At 42.5% G+C, this 25,898-nt stretch overlaps 1 protein-coding gene, 1 long non-coding RNA gene and 1 pseudogene across 3 annotated transcripts; 2 read left to right on the top strand and 1 right to left on the bottom strand.

The window, feature by feature from the left end:
* Positions 1 to 8,772: 8,772 nt before the first annotated feature.
* Positions 8,773 to 10,524, top strand: LOC100284856 (cytokinin-O-glucosyltransferase 2). The gene is given in 2 exon segments (NM_001157751.1): positions 8,773 to 9,336; positions 9,522 to 10,524. Coding segments are annotated over 2 exon segments (1,410 nt in total). The 5' UTR covers positions 8,773 to 8,837; the 3' UTR covers positions 10,433 to 10,524.
* A 772-nt stretch (positions 10,525 to 11,296) lies between these two features.
* LOC100502352 (uncharacterized) lies at positions 11,297 to 14,419 on the top strand (annotated as a pseudogene). Its single transcript, NR_145696.1, has 5 exons — positions 11,297 to 11,517; positions 12,617 to 12,719; positions 12,811 to 13,240; positions 13,498 to 13,673; positions 13,762 to 14,419. The product of NR_145696.1 is annotated as an uncharacterized protein (transcript).
* Positions 14,420 to 18,978: 4,559 nt separating this feature from the next.
* On the bottom strand, positions 18,979 to 25,888 carry LOC118471918 (uncharacterized). The gene is made up of 7 exons (XR_004855666.1): positions 23,044 to 25,888; positions 21,338 to 21,480; positions 20,963 to 21,036; positions 20,457 to 20,509; positions 20,125 to 20,179; positions 19,978 to 20,040; positions 18,979 to 19,272 (listed from the first exon to the last, which is right to left on the bottom strand). It is a non-coding gene; the product is annotated as an uncharacterized lncRNA (long non-coding RNA).
* Positions 25,889 to 25,898: the final 10 nt, after the last annotated feature.

Raw genomic sequence — 25,898 nt, 5'->3', positions numbered from 1 at the left:
AACCTTCACCAAACGACTAGTTTGGTGGTTGGGGCTATAAATACCCCCAACCACCCACCATTCATTGCATCCAAGTTTTCCAACTTCCTACACCTTACAAGAGCTATAGCATTCAATACAAGACACACCAAAAGATCAAATCCTCTCCCAAGTTCATAGTTTATTCCAAATCAAATAGTGACTAGTGAGAGAGTGACTTGTGTTCATTTGAGCTCTTGCGCTTGGATTGCTTCTTTTTCTCATTCTTTCTTGTGATCAACTCAATTGTAACTGAGGCAAGAGACACCAATTGTGTGGTGGTCTTTGCGGGGACTTTGTGTCCCGTTTGATTGAGAAGAGAAGCTCACTCGGTCTAAGTGACCGTTTGAGAGAGGGAAAGGGTTGAAAGAGACCCGGTCTTTGTGACCACCTCAACGGGGAGTAGGTTTGCAAGAACCGAACCTCGGTAAAACAAATCCTTGTGTCTCACTCTTTATTTGCTTGCGATTTGTTTTACGCCCTCTCTCTCGGACTCGTTTATATTTCTAACGCTAACCCGGCTTGTAGTTGTGCTTAAGTTTATAAATTTCAGATTCGCCCTATTCACCCCCCCCCCCCCCTCTAGGCGACTTTCACTTATTAAAAGAGGTAGAAAATCTAAATTTGCTCCTAAGGCTGTAGAAGGCTTTTTACTTGGTTATGATTCAAACACAAGGGCATATAGAGTCTTTAACAAGTCCACTGGACTAGTTGAAGTTTCTTGTGACATTGTGTTTGATGAGACTAACGGCTCTCAAGTAGAGCAAGTTGATCTTGATGAGCTAGATGATGAAGAGGCTCCGTGCGTCGCGCTAAGAAACATGTCCATTGGGGATGTGTGTCCTAAGGAATCCGAAAAGCCTCCACAAGCACAAGATCAAACCATCTTCCTCCATGCAAGCATCTCCACCAACTCAAGATGAGGATCAAACTCAAGATGATGAAATTGAAGATCAAGAGGAGCCACCTCAAGAGGAGGACAATGATCAAGGGGGAGATGCTAATGATCAAGACAAGGAAGATGATGAGGGTCCAAGACCGCCACACCCAAGAGTCCACCAAGCAATACAATGAGATCACCCCGTGAACTCCATACTCGGCGATATTGATAAGGGGGTAACCACTCGATCTCGTGTTGCTCATTTTTGTGAACATTACTCTTTTTGTCTTCTATTGAGCCATACTGGGTGGAAGACGCATTAAGGGATTCAGATTGGGTGTTGGCGATGCAAGAGGAACTCAACAACTTCACGAGGAATGAGGTATGGTATTTAGTTCCACGTCCTAATCAAAATGTTGTAGGAACCAAGTGGGTCTTCCGCAACAAGCAAGATGAGCATGGTGTGGTGACAAGGAACAAAGCCCGACTTGTGGCCAAGGGATATTCACAAGTCAAAGGTTTGGATTTTGTGCCTTCCTCAATGGACCAATCAAGGAGGAGGTCTATGTTGAGCAACCTCTCGGTTTTGAACATAGTGAGTACCCTAACCATGTCTATAAACTCTCTAAGGCGCTTTATGGGCTCAAGCAAGCCCCAAGAGCATGGTATGAATGCCTAAGAGATTTTCTTATTTCTAATGGCTTCAAAGTCGGAAAAGCCGATCCTACTCTCTTTACTAAAACAATTGCAAATGATTTGTTTGTATGCCAAATTTATGTTGATGATATCATATTTGGGTCTACTAACAAATCTACTTATGAAGAGTTTAGTAGGATCATGGTACAAAAATTCGAGATATCAATGATGGGGGAGTTGAAGTATTTTCTAGGCTTTCAAGTCAAGCAACTCCAAGAAGGCACCTTCATTAGCCAAACGAAGTACATTCAAGACATTCTTGCAAAGTTTGGGATGAAGGACGCCAAGCCCATCAAGACACCCATGGGAACCAATGGGCATCTCGACCTCGACACGGGAGGTAAATCCGTAGATCAAAACGTATACCGGTCGATGATTGGTTCTTTACTCTATTTATGTGCTTCACGACCGGATATTATGCTTTCGGTATGCATGTGTGAAAGATTCCAAGCCGATCCTAAGGAAGTTCACCTTAGGGCTGTAAAACGAATCTTGAGATATTTAGTTTATACTCCTAAGTTTGGCCTTTGGTACCCCAGGGGATCCACTTTTGATTTAATTGGATATTCCGATGCTGATTGGGCAGGGTGTAAGATTGATAGAAAGAGCACATCAGTGACTTGCCAGTTCTTGGGAAGATCTCTAGTGTCTTGGGCTTCTAAGAAGCAAAATTCTGTAGCTCTTTCTACCACCGAAGCCGAGTATATTGCCGCATGCCATTGTTGCGCGCAATTGCTTTGGATGAGGCAAACCCTTAGGGACTATGGTTACAAATTGACCAAAGTTCCACTCCTATGTGATAATGAGAGTGCAATCCACATGGCAGATAATCCCCTTGAGCACAGCCGCACTAAGCACATAGTCATTCGGTATCACTTTTTGAGGGATCACCAACAATGGGGAGATATCGAGATTGCTTATATTAACACCAAAGATCAATTAGCCGATATCTTTACCAAGCCATTAGATGAGAAAACATTTACCAAACTTAGGCATGAGCTAAATATTCTTGATTCTAGGAATTTTGATTGATGTTTTGCACACATAGCTCATTTATATACCTTTGATCATCTCTCTTTCATGTGCTATGAATAATGTGTTCTTCAAGTGCATTTTATGCTAAGTCGTAGATTGAAAGGGGAAATAAAGTCTTTGGCGAAGACAAGGCTTCCACTCCACTTCATCGAATTATTCATTCTTCGTCGTCGCTCCACAACGCTCTCCAATTTGGTATAATCTTCACCCATATATTATTTCCAAAGGGAGACAAAGTCAAAGGGCTTATATTTTACTCACAAGTATCCGTTTTTGGTGATTCATGCCAAAGGGGGAGAAAGTATTAGCCCAAAGCAAAAGGACCGCACCACCGCCATTTTCAAAAATTTAGTCTTTCAATTTGTATTTAAAGTAGTGTTTTCAAATTGGTATCTTATTATTGATAGATTTTTCAAATTGGTATAATCCCTTTCAAAACTAATATCTAAAACCCTCTTGAACACTAAGAGGAGAATTTCATTAAGGGGGGGGGTTTTGTTTAGCCAAAGGAAAAGCATTTGAAACAGGAAATTTCAAATCTTGAAAATGCTTCTCAAAATCTTATTCATTTACCTTTGACTATTTGCAAAAAACTTTGAAAAAGAATTTCCAAAACGCTTGCAAAAACAAAACAAGTGGAGCAAGTGTGGTCCAAAATGTTTAATAAGAAGAAAGCCATCCATGCATATCTAGTAGAAATAATTATTGGTTTCATTCCAAGCAACCTTTGCACTTACCTTATGCAAACTAGTTCAATTCTGCACTTTTATATTTGTTTTGGTTTGTGTTGGCATCAATCACCAAAAAGGGAGAGATTGAAAGGGAAATAGGCTTACACCTTTTCCCAAATGATTTTGGTGGTTGAATTGCCCAACACAAATAATTAGACTAACTAGTTTGCTCTAGATTATAAGTTTTACAGGTGCCAAAGTTTCACAACAAACCAATAAAAAGACTAAGAAAGGGTTCAAATAAAGAGAGCAAAAGACAACCCAAAGGCAGCACTGGTCTGGCGCACCGGACAGTGTCCGGTGCACTAGGGAACCCGACTCCGAACATGCCACCTTCGGGAATACTGGGAGCCGCTTCGCTATAATTCACCGGACTGTGAATAGTGATTGTCCGGACAGTAAAAGTGAACAGTGCGCGCCTGCGCGCGCAGAAGTTAGAGCAGCACCAGAAGGCGCACCGAACAGTGAATAGTGACTGTCCGGTGCACCACCGGACTATCCAGTGGCCCACCTGTCAGAAGCTCCAACGGTCAGAACCCAACGGCCGGGTGACGTGGCTGGCGCACCAGACTGTCCGGTGCGCCATGCGATAGAAGCCCTCACCAACGGTCACTTTGGTGGTTGGGGCTATAAATACCCCCAACCACCCACCATTCATTGCATCCAAGTTTTCAGCCTTCAAACCTCATACAAGATCTCTAGACTTCATTCAAAGACACAGACAAGAGATCAAATCCTCTCCCAAGTCCAAAGATCATTCCAATCAAATAGTGACTAGTGAGAGAGACAATTGTGTTCATTTGAGTTCTTGCGCTTGGATTGCTTTTCTTCTTCCTTCTTTATTGTTTCCAACTCAATTGTAATCAAGGCAAGAGACACCAATTGTGTGGTGGTCCTTGTGGAGACTTATTGTCCCGATTGATTGAGAAGAGAAGCTCACTCGGTCTAAGTGACCGTTTGAGAGAGGGAAAGGGTTGAAAGAGACCCGGTCTTTGTGACCACCTCAACGGGGAGTAGGTTTGGAAGAACCGAACCTCGGTAAAACAAATCATCGTGTCATCCGCTCTTATTCGCTTGTGATTTGTTTTCACCCTCTCTTTCGGGCTCGATTATATTTCTAACGCTAACCTTGGCTTGTAGTTGTGCCTAAAGTTTGTAAATTTCAGATTTGCCTATTAATTCACCCCCTCTAGGCGACTTTCAATAATTTCATGAAGAGAAACCACCCCATCCATGATATACCTGCCTTTGATAAACCCGTATTGGAAATCACTTATCACTGAAGTAATACAACGGGCCAACCTATTAGTAAGGACTTTGGTTTTGATTTTGTAACATACATTGAGCAAGCAGATGGGTCTAAAAGATTTCAGGTCAACCGCATTAGGGATTTTAGGAATGAGAGAAACTATCTCATGGTTAAGTCTCTCAATATTAAGTGTACCATCATGAAAAGATTTGAAGAGGTTGAACAGGTCGTATTTAATTGTTTCCCAGAAATCTTGGAAAAACCAAGAAGGCATGCCATCAGGACCAGGGGCAATGTTATGTTTTAAGGAAAACACAACATTCTTTATCTCCTCAAGAGAGAACGGCATTGTAAGCAGAGCTCTGTCTTCCTCACCAAGTTCATCCATGTGGAAGTTTACTAAGGAGATACTAGAATCATGTGAAGGTCCAAATAATTTTTTATATAAAAAAGTAGCCAACTGATTAATTTCAGTCTCCCCTTGCACCGACCGATCTTCATGAGATAAAGTCAGGATTCTGAGTTTTCTCCTTTTGCATTTAGCTAAAAGGTGAAAGTATTTAGAATTATCATCACCCTCCAAGGTGAACTTGTCTTGGGCTCTTTGTTTTAATTTCACCCCCTCTTCATAAACTAATTTTTTTAGATTCATTTCAAAGTCTAGTTTCAACAATCTATCAGCTTCTGAGAGCCCATACATCTCACTTTTTTTGTCCAGAACTTCAATTTTATCCATGTAATCTCTTTTCAAATTTTTATATTGCCCTTCCACATTGATGTTCCATCATTTAAGCATCTTTTTCAGTCTTCTGATTTTCGTTTTCCAAACATCCAAACTGTGCCCAGAGTTCACAAGAAGAGACCAATTAGCTATCACTTTTTTGGTGAAAATTTGGTCTGAACTTCCAACACAGTTCATATATGAACTCTCTATGACAAGAGGGAGTCGAATCCGTGCTAAGATAGAGGGGAACGTGATTAGAAAAAGATATGTTCAAACCCCGAACACTTACATTATTGTAAGCAAGGTCCCATTCAGGACTAACAAGAAACATGTCCAAATTTTCAAAAGTTGGGTCACTTCTATTATCAGACTATGCATACAATCTGTTTTTCAACTCCAATTCAATCAACTCATGATGATCAATAATCGAATTGAAAAGGGAGCTCTGTTTGTTGATTCCTCCAGGCTTATTCTTTTCCTCCCTTTTCCTCGGAATGTTAAAATCTCCCCCTACCAACAAGGGGAACTTACTTCTAGAGCAGAAGGAAGATAGTTCACTAAGGAACCTATTTTTGTTGTCATCTTGAGCGGCTCCATACACATTAATAAAATTCCAAATGAATTTTTTCTCTGTGCAAGATAAGGGTCCTAATCATGAACTCCCCATACTCCTGTCCCCTGACATCGAAAATTTTAGACCTAAAACCCACCAAAAGACCTCTAGATATCTCATTTGGAGGAGAGGAAAACCAGGCAAATTTTTATTACCACCAATCGAGTTCAATCGGGTATCACTAAACGTTTTTCTATTGGTTTCTTGTAAACCAATGAAGTCCACTTTTTCATCTTTAATGAGCTCTTTTAAGAACTCAGATTTGGAGACCTTTCCAAGAGCCTGACAATTCCAAATAAGACATACCATTCTGATTGGTTTGGAAAAGGAATGGTCTCGGTAGCTTTACTCCTCATATTAGGTGTACACCTAAATTTATGATGTGTTGTATATGCTTAGAATATAAATTAGAGGGTTTTCTATATCTGCATGAGAGAATCATTTCTCTATCTCTACTATATTAAAGCACCAGTTTCAACGGTCATCCTGTGTCACATTTCCTGCTCAAAAATAAAGTAAAATTGTGCACAAATAAAGGGTTTACCTTGGTTGTTGCCTTGTTGGCTCCATGTCCACAACCACCTAACCAATAAAACACATATTTTTATGTCCTATTAAAACAATGATACACCTATATGATATATAGAAACTGTGGTAATGCATTGACAAATGACTATCTTAAATCGAATGACTAAAACTATCAATCTATCTCGTGGACGATGGAGCCTTTTTTAAAAAAAACTTATGGTCAAGGTTCACCAAACCAGTTGAAGGGTAAAAATCGGCGCACCACCCATAATTGGTTTATCGCGATAAACTCGTGAAAACCGATAGAAATCGTTCAAAATCGAAATCACTTAGTTTTTTAATTCAAAACGGTTCAAAACCGATAAATCGATCGGTAAGTCTGATTAATTGAGTCCTGGCCTCATAAACCAATGATATAGAAACAGAAATCGAGCCATCTGTATTTTTGCAAATAAAGCACATTGAGGTCTCAAAATTTGAACAAAATTTAGCAGTTCAAATACATTACATAACATTGTTTAATAGTTTTTAAATTCAAACGACTCAAAACCGATTAATCGACCGATAATACCGATTTATCGGTCACCAATTTGATAAATTGTTAGTAGTGCGCGAGAAAATGAACCTCTTGTTTTTTTCAAATAAAGCCTATTTAGGTCACAAAATTAAAATAAAAATGGCCTAAATATTATCACAAGTCCAATAACAACATTTAGCACTTCAAAATACATTGCACGACAAGGTTTCAATATATTCATGTCATTGTTTCATAGTTCATAAATACCATCTTAGACCATCCGGTGAAGATCATTCCCACGGGTGTGCATTCCACTGATTTTGTGTTGTAATCTGTCCAAGTGTGATCGGTCCACGTAGAAGTCGTACTCCACAACTCCACCAACATTTGGTAGTACTCAAGGTCCTGCCATTCGTATTTTGAAATTTGGTTTTAGCAGAAACTCAAATAATCCATAGTATTTATACAAAAATTGGCATCATCCCGTGAACGTGGTCCGATGCTCCTCATGTCCGCCTCTAAAATTAATATGCATTTTGATAGACATATACATATCCTGCTATATACACATGTAAATTTGCTTGAGTTAGTGTTACAAGTCATTATCTAGCGAGGACAAAATCTTTTGTCTTCAAATCATTATAGGGCACCCGAAGGGCACCTAATGTTTTAGTGATCTATTATTACAAGTATCGATAGCTCATATTGCATGTAGCGGTGATAATTTGATAACATTTCCGGTGAAAATGAGAAAAAAATCCCCTAAACCCTAGCTCTTACTTGAACACCGGCTAATCAATCCTATACATCGGTTTATCGGCTTTGGGGAGCGGCTAACCGCTAATACTAGCCGATATATCGGTTTTTTCTTTTTTGTATTTTTTTCAAAACTTCCATAATTTTTAGTTTGAAATCTGTTGTCTATTTTGAAATTTGGTTTTAGCGGAAAGTTTGCAAATAATCCATAGTATTTATATAAAAATTGGCATCAAAAGTTTCCAAATTTTATATTTTTTTAAATTCAAAATCCAAAATCGGTGTATTGGCCTTACCGGCCGGGTGCAGATAACCGGCTAGCTGTCCGGTTAACCGGATTACCGACCGGTTTGTGGACCCTTGCTTATGGTCGTATAGAGAACACGTATCTAGATTAGTAATTTTAATGGCCTCGTTGGATGGATTTGGACATCATGTGGGTATGATTACTCGCACGCCCTCCACGTGATAGTGGCTGCTCAACTCGACTAGATAGCGATGCATAATGCAGGTTACTCTATATCACTATTTATAGTTTAGTTATTAAAATTCCTTACTCTATATTAAAATTCTCCTCACCCATATCCCTCTATATATTCCCTTATTATCAACTACTACATATCTGTTCACTCTAATCTAACTACTATATTTTTTCCCTCTATATAATAGATGATTTTGGTACTGTCAACAAGTAGTGCGGAATGAAATGGCACGCACCATATTTGGCGGATTCCTGTTGCTCCGGAGCTATGCAGTGCACTATGGCGTACAGCGCTGCAGCATTCTCTTCCAGTCTTCCTGTACTGTACGTGTTTTTGTTGGAAGTTAAGCCGAAGCCCAGTGCAGATAGCTTTACAACGAAGTAATTCCAGATTTGTAGTGGACATTAACTAATTCCGTCTCGCTGATTCTTTTAAAAGAAAGAAATAATAATAACGTAGGCAGTTATGTCGGCGGAGCGATGGCCGCCTGCCATCCGGACGCCTCTGCAGCCCACACCGCTATATTACGCAGCTTCCCAGATAGAGACTGATACACGCTCAGTCGCTTACGGCTCACCCAAGACCAAGAACCCCGGGCGGACGAAAAGATGGGCGCCGATGCCGCACGCACGCCGGCGCCGCACGCGCTGCTGCTCCCTTACCCAGCGCAGGGCCACGTGATCCCGTTCATGGAGCTGGCCGACCGCCTCCTCGACCGCGGCTTCGCCGTCACCTTCGTCAACACCGAGTTCAACCACCGCCGCGTCGTCGTGGCCGCCGGCGGCGGCCGGGCGCCCGATGGCCGGCTGCGGCTCGTGGGTGTCGCTGACGGGATGGGCGACGGCGAGGACCGCGACAACTTCGTCCGCCTCAACGCCTGCATGAAGGAGGCCATGCCGCTGCGGCTCGACGCGCTCCTCGACGCCGACGACGAGCGCCTCGGCAGGGTCACGTGCGTCGTGGTCGACGTCGGCATGTCGTGGGCGCTGGACGCGGTCAAGCGGCGTGGGCTCCCGGCCGCCGCACTCTGGCCCGCGTCGGCGGCCGTGCTCGCCGTCCTGTTCGGCGCCAAGAAGCTCATACGCGATGGCGTCATCGATGACGACGGTGAGTACTCGTACTGTCGTACTCATTATTAATATTAATGGCCGCTACAGTGCGGGGCAGCACAACTGTGACTACTTTACTCATTATTAATGGCGTCGGCGTCGTCGATGGCTGCGTTCTTGGGCTGGGAACCAATGGCCAAAGGCCCAAAGGCCAAAGCTGAAGAATGGTGCGCGTGCGTGCAGGAGCTCCAGTGAAGCAGGAGAACCACTCGTTCCGGCTGGCCGAGTCGATGCCCCCCATGGACGCCGTCTTCCTGGCGTGGAACTACATGGGCAACCGCGACGTCGAGCGCATGGTCTTCCACTACCTGACCACCACCGCGTGGGCCGCCGTGGCTAAGGCGGACGTCGTCCTCTGCAACACCTTCGAGGACCTCGAGCCGGACATCTTCGGCGCCCACTCCCCGGCGGCCGCCTCCATCCTCCCGATCGGCCCGCTGCGCACCTGCCAGCGCCGGACGAGCGAGGCGCCGGCCGGGCACTTTTGGCGCGCCGACGACGAGGCCTGCGCGTCCTTCCTGGACGCGCAGCCCCGTGGGTCCGTGACGTACGTGGCGTTCGGGAGCCTGACGGTCATGAGCCCCGCGCAGCTCCAGGAGCTCGCGCTGGCCCTGCTGGCCTCCGCCCGCCCCTTCCTGTGGGTGTTCCGGCCGGGGCTGGCGGCCGAGCTCCCGCCCGCGTTCACGGATCTCCTGCCACGCCATGCGAGGGGCAAGGTGGTGGAGTGGGCGCCGCAGGAGAAAGTGCTCGCGCACCCTGCTGTCGGCTGCTTCCTGACGCATTGCGGGTGGAACTCGACGCTGGAGGGCGTCCGCCATGGCGTGCCTTTGCTTTGCTGGCCCTACTTCACCGACCAGTTCACGAACCAGGCATACATTTGTGATATCTGGAAGGTGGGGTTAAGGGTGGTGCCCGACGGCGGTGATGGCATTGTCGCCAAGGAAAGGATCATGGAGAGGTTGACGAGCCTAATGGGTGACAGTGGTGTGAAGGAAAGGGTGAAAAGATTGAAGGAATTGGCAGAGAGGAGCATGGGGCCTGAGGGCAAATCTTTGAAGAACATCAACGCCTTCATGGAATCCATGACGAAGTGATTGTTATTGTGTTATTGTTTTATTTTCGGGAATGACTAGCCCTGATGTCCAAGGCATGTTCCAACATCCAACAAGACCATATAAGATATCTGGAGAAAATATCTTCAACGATTTATCAAAATACATGTTGCAATATCAAGAAATATGAAGAAAAAATATCACAGTACCATCAATTCGACCGGGAGAAAAAAAGCACACACGAAACTAAAGTAGCATCATTCATAGATTAATCAATGAAAAAAGTACATCAACAAAAATATCTGATATTACACGGTACAAAGTCATAACAGTGTCATTAAAGTACATCGATCGTGCATTATTGAAAAAAATATCATATCTTATGATACTTAAACGGACTAAGCGAAGAGCTCAGATTTAAAAAAAATACAAGCAACTACGTTAAATCAAGCACTTGAATTGAGATGAGCAAATTGCATAGAAGGAACACAACAACAACAACAACTAAACTATGCTTAGTTGGTAATCAAAATCAATTAGTAGCAGTTGAAGATTAGAAGCAGCAACAGCCGATTTCTTAAAAATCTGAAGCGAACGTGGCATTTGGCTTTATTTATTTATTTATTTATTTATTTATTTATTATATGGCTACAATTTTACGATTCTAGTAACAATGATCAAACTTTCGATTTACACTATCGTAACGTAAAAAAATCGTATTCATATCTTTTGAGGTTTCATCTGATTTTGGATGACATTTTAAATAACTTTTGGTTGTTCGGATAAGATTAATATATTATGGCACCCTTCCTGCCACGACGGGCAACCAAAATCTCCGGCACAGGCTACGCAAAGAGTAATCACAGGTCAAACCACGGAAGTTTTTTTTTTCCAACCAGGCGATCTCCGGTCCTTGCCCCTCGTCACCTCGTGGTGGGTCATTGGATCACTGCTTCCTGCAACCTCCAACCGGGCGGGCGCGGGCCACTGGACCAGCGACACATCCGGGGAGAAGAAAGCTCGGAGGATCCGAACGACGCTGACGGCGAGGCCGTAACCGCAGAGCAGCGGTTGTTGGGATCTCCTGCTCCTGGTCCTGGATGCTGGCACTTGAATTCCAGCATGAGGTAAGCTGCAGATTCTTCCTTCTAGTCTGCAAAGAGAAGAGAGGGGTCATTTCTTCCGGCTTGATGGGCGGTTCCTTCGCTTCATGGGATCCCGGCCCAGTTATTGTTATACAAAAAGTCGCTTTGCTTTCGTAGCTGCGTTCAGTGCGTCCTTCAATTGGGGATCCAAATCTAGTGTCTTATAAAGGGCCGTCGAGTTCGTCGTGTTAATCCCTCTTGATTGAGGTGAAAGGAGGGATTTTTTTCCTCCTGGGGAGAGTTGACTCAGGGTGCTATGGAGCTGGATTGTTCCGCCACTCAGCCTCGAGTGGATTGGAGGATTCCTGAGCCTGTCAACGCAAGTACGTAACACGGATGCGTTTGAGCAATGACTTTGGCTGCCATCTGTATTCAGGGGAGTGCTCACGTTGCGCTTGAACTTCTGAAAGATAAATTAGAATTTATATACGGTAATTTCTCAGGGAAGTGAGGATTGTACAATGATCTCGAGACTGAAAGGTGCCAATGTGGTCTCTGGAACACCGCTACAGTGTTTAGAGAGATTCTGAACTGATGTTGGTAAGACCTCAGGATAGATCCCCTTGAGCAACTAGGAGCGCTTACATTCCAACGAAACCAAAAATTATGTCAGTTCTGGAGCATCAGCGAGGCTCCCTGTTTACTAGAAGCATTTTCTAACTATGGATTAGAGAGTTGGAAAGTTGCAAACCAATCCACCGGTATATGTTCCTTTCGGATGCTATTAGCTCAATCTCATATCACAAGCAGATTGGCTAATGGCTATTGATATTTTCATGTGAAATTAGGATTCCACCTACCGGTTGTGACACAAATACTGGAGGGGACTGGTAAGAACGAAAAGCATGAATTAGGTTCAAAAAACAAGAAATAAATTAAAGTATACTAGTGGCCCATATGGGCGTCATCTTGTGTGGTTCGAGTGTAATTATATTGGTTTGACGGAATAGTTTGAAACATATTTTGTGACACAAAAGTATCACATGATTCACGAGCATCCCTTGAGTTTCTGAAATCTAGAAGGGCACTTACCTTCCTTTTTTCTTGTGAAATCATGCTCTAAATCTTCTCCTTGTTTCAGGTCAAAGAAGATATTTGGTTTATCAATTTCCCTTGTACTCATCAACCTAGCTTCTATATTGGAACGAGCTGATGAGAATCTCCTCCCAGCTGTTTACAAGGAAGTCAGTGCTGCTTTCGATGCCGGTCCTACTGATCTGGGGTACCTTACATTTCTGATGAACTTTCTGAAGTCCATAGCATCTCCCTTGGCAGGTGTTCTTGCTCTTCACTATGACCGCCCTGCAGTGCTTGCGATAGGGACTGCGTTCTGGGCTTTGTCAACGGGGGCTGTTGGTGTCAGCCAGTATTTTGGGCAGGTTGCATTCTGGAGAGCTATTAATGGTGTTGGGCTTGCCATTGTAATACCAGCTCTTCAATCCTTCATTGCTGATAGTTACAAAGATGGCACACGTGGAGCGGGATTTGGTTTGCTATCACTTATTGGTTCAGTAGGTGGGATAGGAGGTAGTGTTTTGGCAACCATCGTGGCTGGAGGGGATTATTATGGTTTTCCAGGATGGCGGCTTGCATTTATATCTGTTGCATTTGTGAGCTTCTTAATTGGACTTCTTGTATACCTTTACACTGTTGATCCTAGGAAATTATCTCCAAGCCATTTTGGCGGTGGTGAGGACAATGAGAGGTATGGTCTTTTGATTTTTTTTTTAGGGAAAAGCTCTTATCTTGCCTATTCATATTTTAAAAGATAAATTACACTGAGTTTTATGTGGAAGGCGTAGTAGTATTACTGCATATTCTTCTTATCAGCTATAAAAGTTTCATCTGAGTGAAAGATTTATGAAAGTATGTTTTTTATTCCTAGTTGATCTCGTGGATGACTACCAATGGAATTGTATATTTGCATATCATTGTAATAATACAATCTTAAATAAATGGCAGGTTACATTTGGTCAGCAATGGTATCCTTCCTCCACATTCCATCTGGAAGGATTCGTGGATAGCGGCGAGATCCGTAATGAAAGTTCGGACCTTTCAAATCATTGTGTTGCAAGGCATTGTTGGCTCTTTACCATGGGCTGCTGTAGTTTTCTTCACCATGTGGTTTGAACTCATTGGTACAGAGGCATTGGACTTTTTTTCAATACTTCAATTGATTAGTATCCGTTTCTTTAGTTGAACATTTGCACTCTTCAACCCTTATAGGTTTCGACAACAGCAGCTCAGCGGCGCTGAATAGCTTTTTCGCTATTGGGTGCGCCAGTGGATCATTTCTGGGTGGTGTGATAGCAGATGTCTTATCTAGATACTATCCAGATTCTGCTCGCGTCATGTGCGCTCAGTTCAGCGCCTTCATGGGCATCCCTTTTTCATGGATCCTCCTCACAGTCATTCCCCAGTCTGTTGATTACTGGTCTGCCTATGCCGTCACACTCTTTTTAATGGGAATTACCATAAGCTGGTGCGCTACTTGTGCAAACAACCCCATGTTCGCAGAGGTAGTCCCTCCCAAGCACCGCACAATGATCTACGCCTTTGACCGCGCATTTGAGGGTTCATTTGGCTCGCTTGCTGCACCTGCTGTTGGATTAGTGACCGAAAAGATCTATGGCTACAATGCAAAGGCCGTCGATCTATCACATGGATCAGTGGATGGAGCTTATGCACTCTCTAGAGGTCTATTGACTATGATGATTGTCCCTTTTGCTCTGTGCCTCATGTTTTACACCCCACTGTATACAGTGTTCAAGCGTGACCGAGAAAATGCTAGATTGGCCAGCATCAAGGAGCAGGAACTTACTTGAAAAGCTTTCTAACAAGGAGTACTGATGTAGTTTGGATTACTATAGTCTACAACACCGCCAACCTGGAGGTTTTGATTGAAGTACTTTGGTTGATGTCTAGGATACTCAGGTTTTATGTTTCTTCAGTCGGATATCATTTAAGAGTACACATTTTGTACACAAGCGATAGATTGTTTGATCTCGTCGTATGTAACTGGTTCAGTATACATTCGGACCTCAACCTGGAGAGTGGAGAGAGGATGTTGCAGCTTTCCATTGAACTTTCAGCATATAGATACAGTTCTTTCTCGTTTTGTTACTATTTACGGTCTGTAATCTTGTTTTGAACTGCCTGAACCATCACGTCATTCCAATGATGATGACATTTGCAGAACTCTTGTACCAGTTTCAGTTTATATCATTATAAGATCAACGCTTTTCTGACAGTGTGCATGTGTTCAGCACAGTGAAGTACTGAAAACTTTGAATTATTTTGCTTCAGCGGGCCTCTAAATTCCTGTAACTCAAATTACCTATCTGATTAACTCATCTGATTTATCTGCACTCTATCAGATGAACTACGGACGCAAGCTATGAATCACCAGCACCTATCTGAACTCATCGATTGATGCGTTTGGTTACGGGACAGGTAGCACAGGGACGTTCTCTGGCGTCCTCTCTCGTCTCTCTAATTTTAAGCGATAATTAGGAACAACATTGTGATAGTTCTGTTCTAATACTTGAACCTAAACCAAAAAAACTTATTTAAGAGATCGTTATATCCTATCTTATCATTACAACCAAACACATCCTAAGGAACCTATCATTACAACCAAACACATCCTAAGGAACCGAGGACGGATGAGGCTTGGAGTGGGATAGAAGAATTCTCTGTTATTACGATGGGCTATAGAGACTCTTGTTGTACGGAATTTTCAAGATTAAATTAGAAATTGAGATTTTTAATTGCATTATTTTTCAACTTAAAGTGTTTGGATAATTTTCTTAACAAATAAATATATGAATTTTTTTTGTATATTTTTAATTAGTTTAATTTATCTCTAAAATTCCAACTTAGTCCGATTTGGTCTCTTTCTTAGTTAACGTGACATCTGACGTGGTTCCAAAAACTGCCCTCAAATTCATATAGGGCTCATCAACACTCCGAGAAGTTTGTATCATATAAGGATCATGACTCGGAAGACTCACTTCATGGTCAAGGACTACTATACAAGCAGTCATTAGGTGAAGGCGTGCAAGCAGACTTATTTATACGTTAGATCTAGATCCAATTGTATGTCGTAGTTAGTATTTAAACCTTTTCACCACTGCCTTATGTAGCTTTATAAAAAAAACTCATAATAAATCACGATTGCATCTACGGTTAGATCTAAATCTAACGGACCAATAGATCTGCTTGCACACTTGTATCCGTGACCCACTATAAGGGCGCGTTTGGTTGGAGAGTCAACTAGAACGGAGTGACTCCATTCTAGTTTTTTGAGAATTGATCCGTTCTATTCTGCGTTTGGCAAGCAGAACAAGATCACTCCATTTTTTGTTTGGTTGAAGAGTAGAATAGAGTGGAGCTGCTTCATTCTTTGTTTGGTTGGAGAGTCATATGAGTTTAGAGGGGGAGAGAGGGAGGAGAACGCTCACGTTCAGGAGAGCGCTCACATTCAGTCGTTTTGGTGGAGCGAGAGCATTCTATCTATTTATGGTAATTTCCATATGTAGATCCGAGCCATTATGTTCTTGTTTTGTTGGAAACCAAACATCTAGAAAATGGGAATGGCGCCGCTCCATTCTTCTCCACTGCTCAACCAAACACATCCTAATAGAACCACCACTCTCAAGACCCCAAGTTCCGAAGGCCTCCCTTGTCTCCAGCCAAGAGAGGTGGGCAACACTAGAGAAGACATTATAGAAAGTGTCTAGACGGAATAGCTCAACTACAACAGGTCAGGGTGGTCTTTTGGGTTGTCTAAGTGTTACGAGGGCTGGGGCCCTACCGCCCTCGGATTAAGGATAAGATACTCTAAGTACTCAAGGCATTTGTTGGTACTTGATTCCAATCCCCTGAAGGTATCGAAAATCAAGGCAATACAAGTTAGATATTAAGACCTTTGTCCTTTGATATAACACTTCTTCGGAGTGTTAGAGCGAAGGACGAAGGTTTTTAAAGAGAAACGTAAATGAAATGATATGAAAAAGACAATGTGAATCTCTATATGGAACTCATCTCATATGCCTTATCATTTTATTCTATTTTCTCTTATCTTAAACAAGTTTACAAGCATACCTTCGACTCTTTAACACATAATGACATGAACACTACAGGAATCCAGTTAATTCCCGTCGGCTCAGAACCGACGGGAATAAGCACCAAACCGACGGGGATTACTTATTCTTGTCGGTATATGGTTAATTCCTGTCGACCGATGTCGGGGATAAGCTAATTCTCGTCAGCGCCCGACGGGAATTATTAATTCCTGTCGGCTGCGTACAAGCGGACGGGAATTAACTTATCCCAGTCGGCTATGGCTGGCGGACAAGTATTAACTGTTAATGCCCGTCGGGTTAGTAACTCCCGTCGGTCCTATCTGACCGACGGGAATTATTCGAATAATGCCCGTCGGCCAGGTAGGACCGATGGGAGTTACTGGGCCGACGGGGATTACCATTAATTTCCATCGGCTATGGTCAAGCCGACGGGGATTAACCTATATTGTTGCACAAAAACAGCACCAAATAGTCATTATTTCTCCACAATTTTACACAACGACACACATAACATATATATCATCATATAGAACCAACACATTATAAATACATACATTGATAATCAATTCACACATCACCAACATAGTTTACACAAACATTTCAAAATAGGAACAATGAGATAAGTTAAAGTGTTTAGTTCACGAAAAACATAGAGTGCACGAGTTAAGAAACAAATACGACAAAACAACATATTTAAGTATAATCACCACTTAGGTGGTTAGAGCTTTGACCGCTGTCGCCACCAGAAGGAGGGAACGCGAAGAGGGACTCAACAAATCTTGTCCCTGCTATGGGATCAGACTCACTACCACCCGCTTCGGGCGCAACCTATGCAAGTTAGCAAACAACAACGTTTTTAATGCAAAGATCAACAAGTTAAATGCAAATATCAATAAGCATACAAGTGTATAAATTCATCGAGAGTTATCAAACATACCCTATCTCTAGGTGCAGGTATATGTGTCAGAGGGGTGTTGAACTGTTGAGTCCCCAATCCCTATTTAATGAATATTCACACAAGTTAAGTATACGGTTCATGTTTTGCTAACTAGATGAATTGCTAGTTTAGACAATGTTATTAGCCGAATTTGCTAATATTAACGTACTGGAGCCGGTGTGGATGCAAACTGGCTCCATTGTGGTGGCAGTGGAATATTTGGTGTCATGCCCTGTTGCTGCATTAACTGTTAAACATATATGTTACTATTGAAGATGTTCTATTGATAATCTTAATGACTTGCACCTTGCATTCTGGGTAGACGAGGAGAGGGAGAATCCTCATGTAACCTAAGTTAGAACCAAGGATCATGTCTACCATGTGGAAGACTACGACTGTAGCGGGGTCGGACACAAAAAAATAGAGGATACCACATTAGGACGGTGATGGATGGCATCACATTAATGATGATGGCCATGTCTACGTCCTAACCCTAGCGGCAAAGGTGGACAGAAAAGAAAGACGACCATTCCTACTTTGAGCTCAATCTACATGAGATTGTGATGTCGTATTGACTCGTGTAGCTAGATCAAATTATTTCCGTGTGTACTATAAACAGTCTAATAAGATCATCTCCAATAGGTACTAAAAATTAATCTCCTAATATATAAGAATTGTGATCTTTTTAAAAGTTTTACAACCTTAAAAAATATCCATACTCCAATAGCTCCTTGTAATCTTCCAAAAAAACTAGGTGAGTACCCGTGCGTTGCAACGGGAACATATAATAACATAATAACTTATATACAAAATGTGTCTTATATTGTTATAAAAAATATTTCATAATCCATTTGTAATCCTAGCCATACATAAATTTTGTTATTTTAATTTAACTGTTTCACTACTCCATTACAACCATCAGTATCATGCAGACTTCGATATATGCAACGATTTGCATGGTCTCATCATTGAAGAGCACGTGTCACACCTGTCGGTAGAAGTTCCCTCGTACATTGTCAGTCATCAGGTACGCACCACCATACACGCTTGCTTAAACAAAAAAGCAAGTGTATGTGTTAGCGAAGAGAATTAAAGGTAGGTCGGCACAAAAGCTACCTCGACGATGGCGAGTGGTCATTGTTGTCGGTCCTCCTCTGCGTCACCTCTAGTGCCAAGATGACGCCATAGTCCTTGATATAGTAGTCGTCGAACGCGCACGACATGGCGAGTACCGATGCTCTTGGCTGGGCTACCAAACGAAGTGCACCCCAGGCTCATCAGCGAGGTAGTACACCTAGCCGTTGCACCACCGGATGTGCTACTCCTCTACATAAATCTTGTTCGAGGACAATCACACAACGTCAGCAACGACCATCGTTCCAGCGCACAAGAATTCATGGTCGGTCAGTAGTGACTTACGTGGGAGGTTGAGCTTCAGGTGGATGATGAGCTGGACGGTGTGACGACGCCGTTGTCGGATGCGGTGCCTAGAACAACCCGAGAGTCGCCGGCGTTGGCGACGACCATGAGGTCCCCCTATTTGAAGATGGACAGCGCGGTGCAGTCGCTCTGGACCGCGTACAAGCGGCGGCTACGCTGGAGCTTGCCGAACATAGCGACGCATGCGGTCACGTAGTACTGCTTCCAGAGGTCGAACTGGCAGTCGCCAAGCTTCTTTTCGTCGTCGATGAGCGACGCCAACGGGAGCGCCTCCTGCCAGTGGTGTTTGTTCGGGGTTTCCAAGTAAGAAACATGGATTCATTTTTGACGTTGGTTTATGAAAATGACTCACAAGTCAGAGCCATGGAAAAATATTACGGAGAATAAATGTCACACATATAAAAAAGAATTTAAGTTGAAAACATTATTCAAACAAAAGAAATTGCATGCAAGATTCTTTTTTAAATACTACTCCCTCCATCCAAAAATATAATTCAGGAATCTCCTTGATAATTATCTACTACTACACATTATGTAAAGGTAGCAAGTGAGCTTTGGGAGAGATGTAGTGTATATTTTTACTGTAACAAATATTGACATAAACACACATGTGGTGTAGTGGTAGCTACGAGCATATTTGTTTGAGAGGTCGTAGGTTTGAATCCCATTGAAGCCATATTTTTTTGTTTTTTAATTTAACTAGTTGAGTGCCCGTGCGTTGCTACAGTTCCTATATATTATATATATAAATTTATTTAAATACGATATTTGTTAAAAATATGTTCTAAATATTTATAAATATTTACAGTAATACTAACTATAAAATAAATTAACACATTTTAGTTACAATCATTTGAATACTAAGACAAATATAAAAGATAAAGAAATAACAATTGTTCATACGTAAAGATTATAAATCTTAGATAAATTGAACAACCAACATTTTATGGCAACAACCAACATTTTAAGTATACGTACAATTCATATGATACTACTCTTCATTTCTCCAAAGGCATTGGGTTCTTTAGATTTCTGAAGTCTCTACAAGAAAATGGAGATATAATTATTTTCATCGAATAGAAACATCTTCTAATCAATGCAATTGAATATGAACACTGAACACACTTCTTTTTCAGAAGGAAATTCTTGATCAAATAAGAAATTGTATCTTTTCCTGAACCTGCATACCAACCAAATCTATAAGTGTCAAAAATTCATCGAGCTTACAACCTGTACCAGAATGAACAAGCAAATAACACTTGAGGAGTATTGCTTTCAGAAGAAAAATGAATGGAAATACCAACTGGGTGTAATAGGTTAGGGTCTGAATTCACCTATTCCAATAGGAAGCAGATAAATACATGCTTAGAGCATTAGACTAAAAACACACTGGAGAACCTCTAATGGTATATCAAGATAAAGCAAATTAGATATGCATCCGAGTAACCAACTCTTACCCTTCTTTGTCAACAGATCCATATACAGGCTCAAATCTTGGATCCCTTCCAACCTAGGGGAAAGAACGATGTCAGAAACATGATATGAATTTAGAAGACAAAGTCCACGATACAACCTCTAAAATAGATTGATAATTACACATTTGCATGAAAGAAACTAAGATGAAGATAAAATCACTAAGTGGAAGTGAAGGAAGTCAATATATAAACTGCACTCTTTCATGATGAATGCATTCTTAAAACAACATGATTGCATTTCCCAGGCCTAGATAAGTAAATGAAATTACCAAACAAATAGGATAAAAAACTGAAATTCACATGTAACAAAAATCAGAAACACGTGAGCTACAGGCCTGCAGCAGCAAAACATGCCCAACCAGACAAGTGACTAAAAGCACACTGTTATCCATGCATATTGTATAAGTTTAGATACCTATAGCGCACAAGCTAATGGTGGAATCAGGATCCAAGAGGGCTACTTTTGTGAAAATAGGTAAACAACTCACCATAATAGCAAATAGTTAAGTGCTCTTGCTCATGCTCCATATAGACTTATTTATAGACTTTATCACATCCTCCGCTTTCCTCATGGCAGTAACAGGAAAACAAAAATTAACACGTCATTCAAGTGTACAAAAAGCAGCATTTTCCAAGTGACAACTCATGAGCCACGACTTATGTGCAACAAGAAAAATCATAGCCAATTGGCAACAAAAAAGTGACAACGCTTCTAGATCAGTTTGTCGTACACTGAAAACAAATCATGACAATAAACGTGTACGATATCGAATTCATCGTCACAGGATACAGCTAGCAAAAGTTGCAATGCTACTCAGTAAACAAGGGTTCCGAATGAAAAAAATAGGGGGTGGCAGTCATACCCAGGATCTTGCTCCACAAGCTCGCAGATTTTGATCTTCTTCTCCCAATCCATCTCCTTGAGCTTACCACTCATCGCCGCCTTCACCATTTCTGCAGCCATCTTCTCCCCTAGGCCTTCTCTCACTGTCGATCACATCTAGGCCTAGTATTCCACAGCCACATGGCGAGGAAAAGGGCATGAAGAAATCAAAATTCAGTAACATAAGACCAAGTCTTCAAAATTGTCCTACTAATTCTATTGAAAAACAAACGATCGATTTACAAGAGGGTGCAACCTGAACCTGTTGTTTCCTACAAAATATATAGAACGTTGATAGTGGTCAATATATATATATATATATATATATATATATATATATATATATATATATATATATATATATATATATATCAAATCTTTGTCTATAATCACAAACATAAATCATTTTATATAATTTCATAACTCTATCCTTGCGTGTAGTAATCAGGATTTGGCATAAAAGTTTGTGTCAAGCAGTCCATAGTTGCCACCGATGAGAGTCTGCCTGCAGAACACTTTTGTGTTGTACTTAGATGTCACCCAAGCTAATCTAGACACTTGTATCCATAAAAAAACTCCATCACAAATTCACACATCATACTCTATACCAACACCAACATCAGAAATACAAGCATGATTACTGAAGACCGCTAGTTTCTCTAGGCATAGTTTTTTTAATTTGCTTCCGTACCAAGGCTTCACTAAATAACACAGGATTATAGAAGACAACACCAACTGTGAGTTACAGTATACGTTTAATAGTTCATAACCCTTCGCTTTTGTTCTACAAATTACTACTAAAGCCATTATTGTCTTGCAATTTTAGTGTTTTGACATGATACATTGTGCAAGCAAACAGAGACAGACAAAAATGGAAGCAAACCTGGAGTTTTCTGAGCGCGTTCCAAACAAGCATCTCTAAACACCTAGTGGTCATTCCTCTAGCGGCTGCAATAAGAGAGCCTCTGAAGCGCACTGAGATGGGCCTAGCCGCCTAGGCAATAAACACGGAAGAGACACACGGCTCACAGCCTCGCACACTCGAGACTTCCTGAGAGGTTGAGAACACTATCACGCACCTACGCCCAGATGAGATCCGTGTGTACCTGGCATACCGGATGATGGAGAGCCGAGCCGCATTTGTGGATTGTTGGGGCGTACACACTTGACATCTTATAGGGCCAGATGATGCCCGCGCTGTACATGGAAGGTTAGCGGCTCGACTGTAAATGGAAGGTTAGCGCACGTCTGGGGGCGCAGATCCGGGTGGGAGACAGCGTCTCTGGCAATTGGGTCGAGGTTAGCGGCGGCTTCCATGGAGGCTGGTGCGCGCAGATCCGGGGCGACTTCCATGATCTCTACTGTACAATGTACTGACATGCAAGCCACAATGATGCCAGTGGATCCAAAATCTCAGTTATAGCAAATGCAATGAATTTCTAAATATCCATATGGTGGATTCGCGCTAGTGGATATCATACCAGAGACAAGTCATTGGTTATTGTGGAGGCATTTATGAACCATAATACAAATGTGAGTTGCTAAGGAAGCTAGTACTGAATGAGTGATCATGTACATACAAGATCTAAGAATTATGGATAACACCTCCTAAGGTGACTAAACTACAGGAAACAAAGTGCAAAAAGGCACATGGACCAACCGTTAGAGGGAAAGAAAGTTGCATACCTCAGATGAATGTTTCTGCCTGTTGCTTGGTTTTGTGTTGTTTTTTCTTTTTTTATTGTGGAGGCCCTGGCGTGGGAGCTGATGCGGCTACGACGCGAGCAAGAGGAGGCCCACACGCAGCTGCTGGACATGAAGCGGCGGCATGAGCAGTGCACCACCTTCCTAGCGCATGTCAGTTGTTTGATGAATGTTGTCAGTTATAATTATATAAAAGGTTCTCCATGGATACCGGGCTCTGAAAACCATTTAATTTTACAAGAATAAGGAGCTTATGATTTATGACTATAACATGTAGGTTGCGATGTTCCATATCTCTGAACCTTTTTGTTGAGGAAAAGGAGCAGAGGTTTCTGGATAATAGTATTAGAGAGGAAAGTAAGTACCTAGAGTGGTTGGTGCAAAATGATATGAGTTGTATAAATTTAGATCTGAGTTTATTTATGAAGGTTCTCCATTTATCATGAAGTTTTAGACCATAGATCTATTATCCAGAAAATACTCTATGATCAATGTAGTCAGGCATAACTGAGTTTCAAATGAAATTGTTAAGAAAATACTTGGTTGATGAAGAAACTTAAGATCGACAAATTTTTTTATTTGAGATTCCCTTCGCAACTGCAAAAGTTCAGATCTGAATGAGTATAGTATAGTATAGTATAATAAACACTTGTAGAACAAGCCTTACGAGCAAAAAATTATGAATAAAAAAAGAAGTCAATTGTCTGTGTGGTTTTCAGGGCCGATGCCCCCTTTGTTCTCGCATTGGGTAGTCATGGGACCATGAGCATAAGCTTATAACAAATGCAGAATTACTTACACTAATTCTATTTACAAGATTTTAGATACGAGAAGTAGCATGTTTGTTAGGAGGTTAGAGAATTAGATCCATATCTACATACAGAAAGTATTTCTTGACCCTAACAGACAATTACTTGCTTATGAAGAATGCTGAAAATATCCAGTTGTCATAGTTTGTTAAATCAGCAAAATTTGCAAGACCTGAGCACCATGGGTTGCATGTTATCATTTGATAGAGGTATACAAAATCATACCAGATAATTTAAAGATGGCAGATACCTGCCATGTCAAGATTCTAGTGTACATAATACATAGTGTGTTACTGCTACTAATGAATGATTTAGTCAGTGCTCTGGATGCCCCCCTCTGTTCTCACATTGGGTAGTCATGGGCCCATGAGCAGTTGCTGATAACAAATGCGGAATTACTTACACTAATGCTAGACTTAAGTGTAGAAAATGGATCACAAAGTGATTAGTCTACCATTTCAAAGCACTCATAATCCGATTTCTGCCTTAAGCTTATTGTTACTCTGTTTGGATTCATCTTTATCTAGTGATACCAATAGATGTTAATTCAGTCAAGGACAACTCCTATTGTTTTGGATTCGATCCATCAAGACTTCAAGAGGCAATGCATATGATGGCTCTCATGTTGCCAATTTTAGTTCTTCAAAAATAGGGACCCATGATGCATCAAGGGGTGCCACTGACTTTGACTCTTTGAAGGGTTCTTGGTATGATGCTTCAAAGGCACATGTAATTGGACAAGCGCCAGTTACAACAGCTCATGGGGGAGCTTGCTAGTTAATATGGGTCCAATCAGACACTATCATCCTAGGCAACTTGGATAGAAAATCATCGGGACAATGAGATCACTTGCAGATGTCATTACTGAATTGTGGTCTCTATATGAGAAGCCTACCGCCCTACCCTAGATGGATATCAAGTGGAAGCAGTCTTTTAGAAGGATAAAGATGGATCCATTCCTAGCATTGTCAGAGTACATGTCATGCTATCAGAATAATAGGTGAAATGCTCTTATAAAAAAAGGAGTGGGCAAAGCAACACTTAAATCTTCAGGATGGACCTTTCTGGATGACAGACCTAAGAACAAGTTTTACATCTCCCTTGATGGTTAGTGGTTTCCATCTTTTCTAGGAGCATGCCAGGCATGTTTGGCTGCAAAAGAAGAAAATAGTTACCAAAATGATCATACATAAGAGGGCATGTGACTCGCCTTGATAGTTTGAAGGACAAGAGTCACGCTAATGAAGAGGCGCCAATCTGGGAATGCGCCTTGCACATCAGCAAGGGCAAGGAGGCAGTCCGCGGCGTTGCAGGTCGCAGGTTGCCGGAGCCGCGAAGGGCATGGGCGCGTCACGCGCGACAGAGGGCTGAGGGGGCACGGTCCCGCGAAGGGCATGGGCGCGTCACGCGCGACAGAGGGCTGAGGGGGCGCGACCGTGTGCGGGACGCACTCCGCGGCGTCGCAGGTCACCGGAGCCAAAGAGACATAGACACGCCACGCGTGACAGAGGGCTGAGAGGGCACGACCGTGTGTGGTGCCTCGCGGTCGCGTCTCATGTGGCTAGCGGCGACGACGGCGAGGGTGTTTCTGTCACGCAGGCCTTCAAACCCTCCTTCACTACCACCGCCATAAATGGGTGCGCACTGCGCAGTGTTGTTGCCGGGTGGTCGCGGGTGGAGTGGCGGCATGCGCGACGCGGGTGGGGAAGGTGGCGACGGTGGGGGGATCGAGGCCCGGGGAGGCCGCAGCTTGGTCATGATGACGGTCGTCCTTCTTCTCGATAGCCCGAGGGGATGGGCGGGCATCACGGCACGATAGAGGCAGATGGATGGGGAGCACCATGAATGGGATTGGATGCTCACAGAGAAAGGGAGGCGCAGGAGGAGGTGAGGTGGCAGACCTTCCATGGACCGCGGGCGCGTTGCATGTGGGGAGAGGAGATCTGGCGGACCTTCCATTGACGGCGCGGGCGGACGGGGCAGGGGCGGGGGCGGAGCGTGCTTCACCAAAAGAAGATGTGGACGCCC

The sequence above is a fragment of the Zea mays genome, chromosome 1 (assembly GCF_902167145.1).
Source record: "Zea mays cultivar B73 chromosome 1, Zm-B73-REFERENCE-NAM-5.0, whole genome shotgun sequence".
In the NCBI taxonomy this organism is placed as follows: Eukaryota; Viridiplantae; Streptophyta; class Magnoliopsida; order Poales; family Poaceae; genus Zea; species Zea mays.
This window is presented reverse-complemented; position numbering and strand designations above follow the sequence as displayed.